At 41.0% G+C, this 11,276-nt stretch overlaps 1 protein-coding gene across 2 annotated transcripts; it reads left to right on the forward strand.

Annotated features, from left to right (window-relative positions):
* The first annotated feature begins 696 nt into the window (after positions 1-696).
* Positions 697-11,147, forward strand: abraxas2 (abraxas 2, BRISC complex subunit). 2 transcript variants are annotated; one of them, XM_030070546.1, is made up of 9 exons: positions 697-829; positions 2,312-2,402; positions 3,628-3,664; positions 4,314-4,380; positions 4,799-4,989; positions 5,894-6,016; positions 6,963-7,047; positions 7,168-7,285; positions 7,603-11,147. In XM_030070546.1, the coding sequence occupies exons 1-9, from the start codon at positions 758-760 to the stop codon at positions 8,184-8,186; spliced, it is 1,368 nt and encodes a 455-aa protein (XP_029926406.1). In that variant the 5' UTR covers positions 697-757; the 3' UTR covers positions 8,187-11,147. The 2 variants fall into 2 exon arrangements, with proteins under 2 accessions (XP_029926406.1, XP_029926407.1); XM_030070547.1 differs by having other exon boundaries at positions 5,897-6,016.
* The last annotated feature ends 129 nt before the right edge of the window (positions 11,148-11,276 follow it).

Below are 11,276 nucleotides of genomic sequence, written 5' to 3' on the forward strand. Positions count from 1 at the left end.
AAACAAACAAACAAACAGACAAACAAAAAACAACACTGAGTTTTTCCACAGAGAAAGTGGAAAAACCTCTATTGAAAACCTCCGAATTTAAAACGGTCTTGCTTATAAAATGTTTTTTTTTTTTTTTTTTTTTTTTTTTTTAAAGATGATACAAAAACATCTCAGCCTCTTTTCCGAATTGGAAAGAGCCACTCTTCATTTCGGCATGTATATCATCCATTTAAGAGCACCGAATTTAAGGAAATTTACACTTTATTCTGTCCTTTTCCTTAAAAACAAAACAAAAACAATGGCCGTGTGAGCAGTCTTTAGGGACAGATATTTTATTGATTCGGGGCGTTGCTTGGTGGATGTAATGGATGCAAACTAGAAAGTGTCTCCTGATTATTCGTGGGAAAACTCTGCAGACATACAGTATACAGCACGAAAGCTACACTGAGTGCTAGCCGGTGTTGGTAGCGGTTTTGAACCTGACCGGAATAAAAAAAAAAAAAAAAAGTCACTGTACATGTGAGTTTACGGGGCTGACGGGCCCCAACACTTACTATTTTTTCGTTCCGAGTTCCGACGGGCCGAAATCATCGTCTAATCCCATGTCTTCCTCTGGCGTTGAAGTGTTTTGACAACCATGTGTGCTCCCCGTGGCATCTTCCATGTTGGAGACTGGCAGATCATCGCCTACATTTCCCACAAGACGCTGCGGTTTGAGGAGTGTGCAGCCGCAGGGGGCAGTGGGATAGATGGGGATGTTTCCATCATGGCGGCATCCATTTCGGGTTATACTTTTAGTTCTGTGTGTTTTCACAGCGCCAACAGCAATTCTGATCACGTAAGTGTGTGAAATATTGTTGACAAACCGAGGTGTGGTGGTTTCTGCTGTGTGCGCGGTCAAGCGGTGTGTTCGCTCGCTCCCACGGGCCGTTAGTTTGTGTTGTTTTCCAGTGTCATCATCCTGTTGCTGGCTAGGTGGCTCTGGTCACGTCTATTTACCGGTATCGGATAGTTTAATCAAACAGTGTACAACAGCATTCAGACTAAACTGCGGTCTTTAGTCAGTCTCGTTGATTTGAAGACTTGTGGAGTGCGGTGTTAAGTCACGACATTCAGAGTAAGATCAGTGATACTTTTCATATCAGCTACGTTTAAAAGGCTTGTTTGGAAACTTTGGATCCCAAGAAATAGTCCGTAGCTAGCTACTTAGCAGGCTAGCAAAGCTACCAAGTCAAGTGACTTCCGTGTGTCGCTGCTGATAAAATCTGTAATCATCTCGACCTGCTATCGGATACTGTGTCGTAAAACGTCGAGGCTGACCCAGATAGATAACTAACACTGTAACCTTATCTCCTCTGTTGTTGTCGTTTCCGCATAGCTAACAGGTTAGCTAGTTAGCCAGCTAACGCCAGTTGCTAACTTGCCCACTAAGTTAGCCCTGTCATACAGCCTGTGACGTTCCTAAAAAAATATTTACACTCTCTAGCTGGTGTCAGAGGCTATGATTGTCGACGAGGAGGGCCTGGTGAGCCAACATGTGGGAATGGCAGTATATACGAGATGTTAGAGGTTACCTTGCTAGTTAATCCAAGTGTGTTGGCAGGACTTTTCCTCTTGTGACTCAGAGGCTTACAGGTCGGGCCAGACAGGTGCATAGTTGTCACCTCATACTTAATCTGTATGATTATGATACTGATATTCTTCTTATGTTACACTGATTAATCTTGAAGTGTTCTGCACCTGCAGTGTCTCAAATTTCTATCTTTTGTCAAAATATTAGGACTGGGACAGTATACTTGTGTCTTAATTCAGTACTGTCACGCTATTTGCCTGCCGATTCCATATGTTTTGAAGTTGTGGCTTATAAGCTGTGCTATTTTGGCCTATTTTAGAATAAGACAAAATAACACATTTGTACCGCATGCAAAAACCTGCATGGTTTGCACCCTAATCTGCATGGGATTAGCACAAGGTGGGCTTGTCTGCAAAGGGAAGACTCGTGGATACCTATAGAGCCCATTTTCATTCAGATCTTCAGATCTTGAGATCAGAGGTCAAGGGACAAAAAATAGCCAGGCTGGTTTTTCCCTCACCAAAATTTAGCCTTTGGAGCAATATTTAGTCCCCTTGCTGGCAACCTAACATGACATGCTTGCTATGAACGGATTCCTTAGGTCGTCTACTTTCATATGATACCAGTAGCTTTACTTTGAATGCATTCAGTTATAAAAAAAGATTTAAATATCTTAAAAAGAAAAGAATCGTGTTACTTCAGTGAATCGATTTTTTCCCCCCACATCTGCAAAATATGTTTGTACAGGAGGGCTTCCTGTTAGGAGAAGTGAGGCAAGAAGAGACTGTCAGCATCAGCGACACACAGATCAGCACTGCAGAGTTGCTCCAGGTAGTAGGTAAGGCTTGAACTGCACACAACACACACACACACACACACACACACACACACACACACACACTTTCAGTTATCTTGTCAAGCAATTAGTGGCTACTGACTAATTGCAGTCTGTGACAGCCCAGTGATGTTTCTGTAGAAATTCTGTGAAACAGGACCTACAGGTTCAGAACCAAGTTATTTGCAGTAGCTCTGAAGATGTAACTTTGCTAATGTCTATGATTCTGTCACACTCATGTAACAATGCATGTAGCTATTTGCTATGAAGTTGTATTTTGTTAGATAAGGAGATGATGGATATCAGCAGGAATGAAAACCCTTACTTCCTGAGATTTGCCTCATTGGCCTCATCGGTGAAATCTAACCCCGTTAAGAGTAAATTAAAAAGGATCACAGCTTAATCTTGATTCCATCTTAAGCTTTAGTGCTGTTTGGTCCAAGCCAGATCCTTCTGTGCCTTTTTTGAAAGCGGGATTATTCAGTAACAATGCTGCCATGGAGTAACACACAGAATGCAAATACACATCTATTCTATAGACTGTAAACTGAGATTAACATTCGTTTTTGGAGGTGTTGCACTGCACAAGCACCTACTCTATTAGACAAATTTGTTGCACATGTAGACTATAAATAGAAATCACATTTTCATGCAGTTGTATAGTCAAACACAGGAAACATAACCAACCCTAATTATCTGATTAGGGGCAATGCTTCAACAACAGAATTACTTAAAAGCTAAAATGACCATCCAAACTAAGTGATCATCAGTTTGTACCACAGTCCAACATCATCATTGTTGGACAAAATATTCATGCCACTAACAACAGCTTGTGGGTCTCTTTTTTCAGTAGTAACTGTGATCCTGCCTCTAGATTTTTTTCCTATGCTGCCCTTACAGTGCTATCACAAGAAGCTTGTTTTGATTTGGTTTTGAAAGTGCAATCTAACAGTTGGAAGGAAAATGGGTATTACCCATGCTGTCAATAAGCAGCTTTTTGTTGAGCACTTATCCCTCAGCTTTAGTTCAGTCCTTCACAGAAATGTACAGATTTATAATAATGACCTCTTTTGTAAAGTGTTTAGAGTAAGACAGTGGTTTGAAAGTGCTTCTGCAGTAGTAAACTATAAGCCAGTGTAATGTCATGGGTAACTGAAGGCTTATTGGTTATCGTAATAAAATTTACTCACGTTGTGTTGTATAACGTGTCACCATTTTCTTCTAACAGAAATCCACAACCATGATCCTTGTGCACAGTTATTTAGGTAAGATATGAACCTGTACTCCTAAAAAACTGACTTTTTTTCTGTTGTTGGCCACTTTGGGGAACTGCAGTTTTTACACTTATGCTGTACTTAATGTAAAATCTTCCTGTAACATTTGTACAGCAAAGCAAGGCAAATGGAGGTAATATTAGTAATAGACTGGGTTAATGACAGTGCCCCTGGTGATACTTTTAAAGTGGTATTGGTGCCTGCTGCTAGTTGTGGATATTAAGAGTTATAGCCCTGAGAGTTGTAGCAACTAATATTCGACCTGACTGCTCCTGATCTCCTATAACAATGTATTTGCTGGGCGGTGAAGTACTCTAGCAGAGCAAAACAATGTTTTAATCCATGTCTGAGTGCTTAACATTTATTCATTCATATAAACATTATACAACCTTCCATTGTAGTTTTTTCTCTCTCATTCAATAATTAATGCAGATCCTTAATCTGGGATGAAAATGTATTACCAATTTAAATGGCTACGTCTGTCAGTTTACACCCATTTTAACAAAGGAGTGAATTAATTGTCATTGGACAGTAGATGGCCCCCTCTGACAATATTGAATGACACGAGTAAGCCAAGAAAGAGGAGTAGGAGGAGGAGTATCCTCAGCTGACTTGTTTTTGTGTTGGTTTCTCTCTCCAGCTTTTATGACTATGCTGGCAAAGTCAACGAAGATAATCTTAACAGAATTCTTAAAGATAGGCGGAAAGTGAGTATGATTTTTGTTGTTGTTGTTCCTGTTGATGGCCTGTGTGCATTTCATGTTTGTCTTTTTAACATGGCAAGCATTATGTGGACTGGGAGTACATTTTACCCACATTTTGTGGCTAATGTCCAGAAAATGTCTTCAGTCATGTCCTCTTGTTACCTTCAGGTTTAGTGTTAATGAAAACTTAAGTAGCATTGTGTTTAAGAACATTAAGCTGAGTATGTTTCAAAGTGATATGTTTAAATAGGTTTTCTCTTCATATTGCAAATGTATTCGTCTGCTAATTTCGCTGATTTGACAAACTTTGACAAAAGTGAAATCAGAAAGGGTTTGCACAAATCCAAAATGGGCTTGGATTAGTGCGGCTGTTATTAATTTAGGTAGAATTCAAATGAGTCCTTTGTCCTTGGTCGTGCAGAGTGTCATTGGTTGGTACCGGTTTCGGAGGAACACGCAGCAGCAGATGTCGTTCAGGGAACAGATCATCCACAAACAGCTGACTCAGCTGCTCGGCGTACCTGACCTCGTCTTCCTCCTCTTCAGCTTCATCTCCACGGCCAACAGCTCCACACACGCTCTGGAGTATGTCCTCTTCAGACCGAATCGCAGGTAAGGACTGTGGGCCCTTTGTCACGCACACGCACACGCACACGCACACGCACACGCACACACACACACACACACACACACACACACACACACACACACACACACGTTCAACAGCAAACAAGACAGTATACACTGAAGCTAGGCTATATATAATGATATTATCTTGATATCATGATATGATACTAGATATTGTCTGGTATTTTTGATATCATAATATGACATAATTGATGTCATTTGCAGCTTTTAAAGGCTGCATTACAGTAAAAGAATGACATTTCCTGACTCTTTCATATCCACATTACTGATGATGACCAATTATCATATGAAAGCATCAGTAGTCTTCCCTACAATATCATCAACAATATCAATATCAAGGCGTTTGGTCAAAGATATTGTGATATATGACTTTGTCCGTGTTGCCCAGCCCTTTTGTAGACCTGTTATTTTCAAGTCGGCATTGCTCAGTATTTCATCATAATGCATGCAAAACATATGAGCATTTTAATAAACAGTGTTTGTTCTTGTTCTTGTGCTCCTGACTTCCTGGGGGTTTGTTTGTTTGGTTCCTCGCTGTTGCTCAACATGTACAGCATGTCAGTCTGTGTAAAGGTCGTGCTGGTGTGCTATTTGACCTTCCAGGCTTTGACTGTGTGCTTGCAGCAGCAATCCATACATTACTGAGAAGGTGAACTGTTTGACTACACAGAAGGCATTATGCTGTATATTAACACATCAGCCGACTTAACCTTAAAGAAAGTAATTCATCTTACACTATGTCATTTCTACATTCTCAAGCATCTTTTTTGCTTTCACAAATTGCCAGTAGCTACACTCTCACTTACACTTACAGATTATTTTTGATTGGTGCATTTGTCTCTCATGCTAACTGCCCATTTCCACTTAGCAGGTACAACCAGAGGATCACCCTCACCATCCCCAACCTAGGCAACACAAGCCAGCAGGAATACAAAGTCTCTTCAGTGCCCAACACCTCACTCAACTACGCCAAGGTCATCAAAGAGCATGGGTGAGGTCGGGACTACAGATGTGTTTGTGTGTGTGTGGCAACACATGGAAGAATTGTAGTTTACATTCACAGCTGTGAGTCATGTTTGCATGGATTTGTGGACAAATTCTAATGCTTCTGGGCAATGGGGAAAGTTGAGTCTGACAGCCTGCACATGCACATGCTTGTATTCCTGTCTTTGTGTCTAAACTTAGCCCCACTCTTTCCGTCTCAGCTGGATTGAAAGCTGTGATGTCAATGTCATCTTAGACTGCAAGGGATTTAGTTAGGCCTGTGTATCCAGGTCCTGATAAGATCACTCTATTTTCACTCCAGCTAATGCAACTGATATTTTTGTTTGGCAGTCGGTGGGATTTGTGTGCAAGCCTTCATATAGAAGGACCATGTATTAAAAAGGCATGAAACTAGTGCAGGTGTATTCTGGTGACATGATGTAAATTTTGAGTCTACAGTATTTTAAGTTTGTAGGAAATGTATCATTTTGAATGTATGAAATCCATTTGCATTAATAAATGTCTGTATGAATGTGTATAACAGATTTGATCAAACAGAATTCAGTTTATGAATGTGTGATCTTATTTGTGGCTGCTCAAATGCTTGAGAATTTTTTTTCATGCACGCACATAAACATTTGAATTCTGTTTGATCAGATCTTTTACACACACTCACACAGACATGTATTAATGCAAATTTATTTCACACATAAAAAATGATTCAAAAGTCTAACTCTTGAAACATTTGAACATTTCTGGGACCTTAAAAAAATTGTACACCTGAATTTTCATGCAGCTGCTGCTTTAGTGCCTTTTTACTTTGTGATCTTTGCAGCAAACTGAACTTTGTCAACTCTGAGTTGCGTCGTGTTTTTTTTTTTTTTTTTTTTTTTTTTTTTTTTGCATGTATTGAATGTTTTAATGGAAATATCTACGGGTGAAAATGTCTCCAGGGCTGAATTCTTTGACAAAGATGGTGTGATGAAGGATATCCGAACGATATTCCAAGTCTACAGTGCACTACAGGACAAAGTGCAGGTGAGTCCTTAAGTGATGTTACACCATGAGTGAACCAGTTTGATTTTGTGGGTAACTATTTGAATTAGTACTTATTTAAAGGCTGTTGAATTTTGTGCTTTTTGCTTTGCTTGTTTTTAGGCTGTTTGTGGGGAGGTGGAACAAAGTGAACGCGTTAAGGAGAAAATTCAAGAGGATGTGAACAAACTCAAACAACAAATAGCTCTCAGGAAACGGAAGACAGCAGAAGAGGAGAGAAGTACGTAGCTGTTTGGGATTTCATATAGCGGCCTTATTTCACATTTAAATTCCAGGTGCTATGATAAAATTCAGATTAAAAAAAAAAAAAGCCTTTTTATTGCCGTCTTACTGAGCTTAGCATGCTTTCTGTCATAAGTAAAATAGTGAGTATTAGAGTGATCCAGATTTGGTGACACCCCACTTTTGAAGGTTTTTTTTTTTTTTTTTTTTTTTAACAATTAATCAGTCAACCTGTCAAACTTAATGTGCTCTGACTTTATTGCTCATATTTAGTGCAATTACCAGTCTTGCCATGCCTTTCTCTTTGCTGCGCAGGGCTCCGGGAGGCCCAGAATGCAGAGTCTCATCCCACCTCAGAGGAGAATAGCGAACCTTCCGAGACGTCCCTCCTGTCCAGGGTAGCCTTCCACGCCCCCTCTGCCCCGGAGCGGCCTGGTACCTCACCTAACCCCCCCTCTTACTCTGACCTCTTGTCCCAAGAAGACTCTCTGCTCTCCTCGTCCTCCTCCCCCACCAGTGCGGCCCTGCTGCCCCGACCCCAGGCCGTGGGCTCTCCAGGTCACCCTACCCCTGGTCCGCTGGGAATGGGCCTTGGCCTGAGCCTCGGCCTCGGGCTGGGGCTCGGGGCCAGCTCTAACCCTGTCCCCACTCCCAGCACAGCTTACCTTGGCAACGGGGATGGATCAAGCTCCGACTCCCTAGACAGACAAGCTGCAGGGCAGGAGGATGATGACGATGATGATGATGACGATGACGATGACGATGAGGATAGTAGCGAGTATGAGAACTTAGTGAGCGAAGCCGCTCATTTGCCGATGGTTTCTGCCAGCGTTTTAGCTCAAGGCCGCCCTGCTGCCCTCAGTCCTGATGGAGACGCTCGTGGCTCACAGACCTCATAGATGCCGTGGGCTGTGCAAGAGACACAAATAAGTGACGCACCCAGAGAGGTGGGCATCTCAAGCAATCAAAGATAGACATCTCTTATATGACAAAGGAAGTGCCAGTCCTGAAAGTGAAAGGCATGTGCAGGTGGTGTTCTGCTGTGTGTATTTGTTTTTGTCTTAGTTTGGTCTCCATTTTAAGGGGAAAACTTGCTAGGCTTCGCACCGGTGGAAAGGGTTGTCTGTTCTTTTTTTTTGTTTGTTTTTGTTTCTTTTTTTTGGGTGGGGAGGGATCTGGTCGCTGTGTTGTGAATGTGTCGGAGGTGGATGCTACCACACAGTTTGTTGCCAACTGGTTGGCCGGCTTGCTCCATACAAGACAGACCCCACTCCACTCTCTCTGCATCATTCTGTGTCACATGTGCATCACCAATCCTGAGCACCCACGTATACCATTACCTCTTGCACTATTTTTGCCTTCTTTTAAACAATTTATTTAAGAAAAAGCAAAGGGAAAATATTCCGCGGCCTTCAAGCTTTCTTTCTTTTTTCTTTTCTTTTTGTTTCATGAAGTCAGCAAGTGGTTGTTAACTTTAAAAAAAAAAACTTTAATTTGAAAAAAGAGTTATATATGTAATAAGTTCTTATCCTGCACAGTTCTGACATTTGATTTTTGACTGTCCATTATTAGATTTTAATTTTCATGTAAGCAATCCACAGTATGTCTTTAACAAATCATACAGTTGCCTATTTAGATGATGAAGAATAGATTCCAAACAAAATTTACTCTGCCACTACTATAAACGGTGCTTTATATATATATTTTTTGTCAGAATAACAGGTAATAATCTCATTTGACTGACAATATCAATGTCTCATTCTTCTTGGATAACACTGAAATTGTATGCGCTTTGCTGCACTTAACAAAATTTAAGATTTCTTTATTATTGTGCTATACCAATGCTGTCATGTTGTGCCACTTGAGTAGTCCTCTTTGACCACCCCGAGCAGAACTCGGCTCAGCTTTTTGCGCGTTGTTTGGGGGTTCACAGGGCAAACACAATGTACTGTAGCTTTACTAACCAGATGCTTAAGGTTCCCTTACGCTGCTGCAACACAGAGAGCTACCACTAAAACAAGAAACTGTGCATCTGTCTGTTCTTCTTCATATAAAAACCTGGCTGCTACTTCCACGTCGCATTGCTGGTTGTCTCCAATACTATTGACAGTAACCATATAACCAGTTCTCAGCTCACTTCTCAATGGCTTGATCTCTATTAAAATCATGATGGAAGGCTAACACCCCCTGGATTGTGTGAATTGTAACCTTGGGAACCGAGGGACATAGGTCACCTTTCGGTCTTGGCTTAGCTGACAGTAGACTTCATGCATTCAGACCTGGTTGTACCAATGTTATGTGTCTGGACCTTGACAATGTGATGAAAACAGCTTGACCTCGATTCAATATACAGTGCCTTCCACTCAGGACAGTGCTGCAGATTTCTATCTGCACAGAGAACATGCTCAAAGATCTCTTGATGGGTAAGATTATCCAAAACTGTTGTGTTTGCAATAATTGAAACCAACTTTATTAGTCCTGCAGTAATATGTCTTGCCATTTTTGATGTGTTATCTTGCCTGCCTGAAACCCTCTTCACTGCTTCCTAATAGTACCCGGTTTCACTCATGATTTTACTTCTTTTTTTTTTCTTTAAACCCTTCACTGACTGTTTCTAACCGGACCTGCATTTCATTGTTGCTACTGTGGCTTTTCAAATTTCTTATTTGCTTTATTATTTAAAACTGGAATTACATGTTCATAAACTGTACAGTCCGAGGCAATCTGCTCAGTGACCGATGAGTATGATGTAATTGTTTGTTTAGAGAGAGAAAGACCAGCAAAATGACTTGCCTTTTTTTTTTTTTTTTTTTTTTTTTTTTTTGGTATTTACATCTGGGCCAGCGATTTTAAAGAGAGGTGTGGACAGATTGGGTGCTGAATGTAGGACACCTTCCATGCATGAACAGGTCAAGCCTAGATACTACTGTTGGTATTCTACATGGACAGACATTTGCACTGCAGCCGGAGGGCGATTGACATGGCGATGTGCTGGTTGCACTCAATTTAGAAGCAAATACAATATTTTGTGGAGATGACCTGTAGGGAGAAGCTTTGCCTTGTGAACTAGTTCCGCTTTATTTTTCACTGTCGGGTTGTAATGCCATGTGTTTGCCTTAGGGTCATTTCATTTGCTCTGATGTGTAATGCCAATGCATCGCTGATCGGGAACTGGCACTCAAAATGTTACTTGACTTAATAATCACCCAGAGTAACACAATCACAAAATGTTTATAAATGACAAAAAAATCAATGAGTTACACAAGTATGGTTCCCCTTGAGCACTGGAATATATATATAAATAATGAGGAAATAAATAATGAATGTATAGTAGATAAGGGAGGGTGGGTAGCATTTAAACAGCACTTATAAGCTTGTCTCAGCTGAGGGTTGGGGAGATGTAGATCAGTGGTTTTCCACCCTGGTCATCCAAGTCCAGAGTACTGCTGGTGTGCTAGCCTCCCGGGTAGTCGATTACATTTACCCCAATGTATGAATCAGGCCCTTATGTGATGTTTGCATGAAAACCAGCAGTTTTTTGGCCCTGAGGCCCAGGATTGAGAATCACTGCTATAGATGAGCATTTTCAGGATCCTTTACCTTCCAAGTTCCAACACAAAATAGACGTACACTCATTTGCTCTTGCTGGAGGTAGGATTAACCTACCCAAAGAGGCTGTTGCAACATCGACCTTTTCCTGAAGCACAAAGTCCCATCGTGGAGCCTTTATCTTTTTGGGGCAGATATCTGCATATGTATCTATGGGACAAGAGTAAGCCAAGGGTTTGCTTGGTTTGCTTGGTTGCACGCCGAGAACATGGACCCAGAACTGGGGGGGGATAATAAATGAGACATGCTTATGTGATATGCCGTGTCTTTATTTCCACACTTTTGAGGTCAACTTAGTATTCTTAAGTGTGAAAGTGATTTGTGCACATAATAAAAATTAGAATGATAGGTTTATTTTCATGGCTTTGTTTTCATAAACT

This window comes from Myripristis murdjan, chromosome 15, assembly GCF_902150065.1.
Source record: "Myripristis murdjan chromosome 15, fMyrMur1.1, whole genome shotgun sequence".
NCBI classification, from domain to species: domain Eukaryota; kingdom Metazoa; phylum Chordata; class Actinopteri; order Holocentriformes; family Holocentridae; genus Myripristis; species Myripristis murdjan.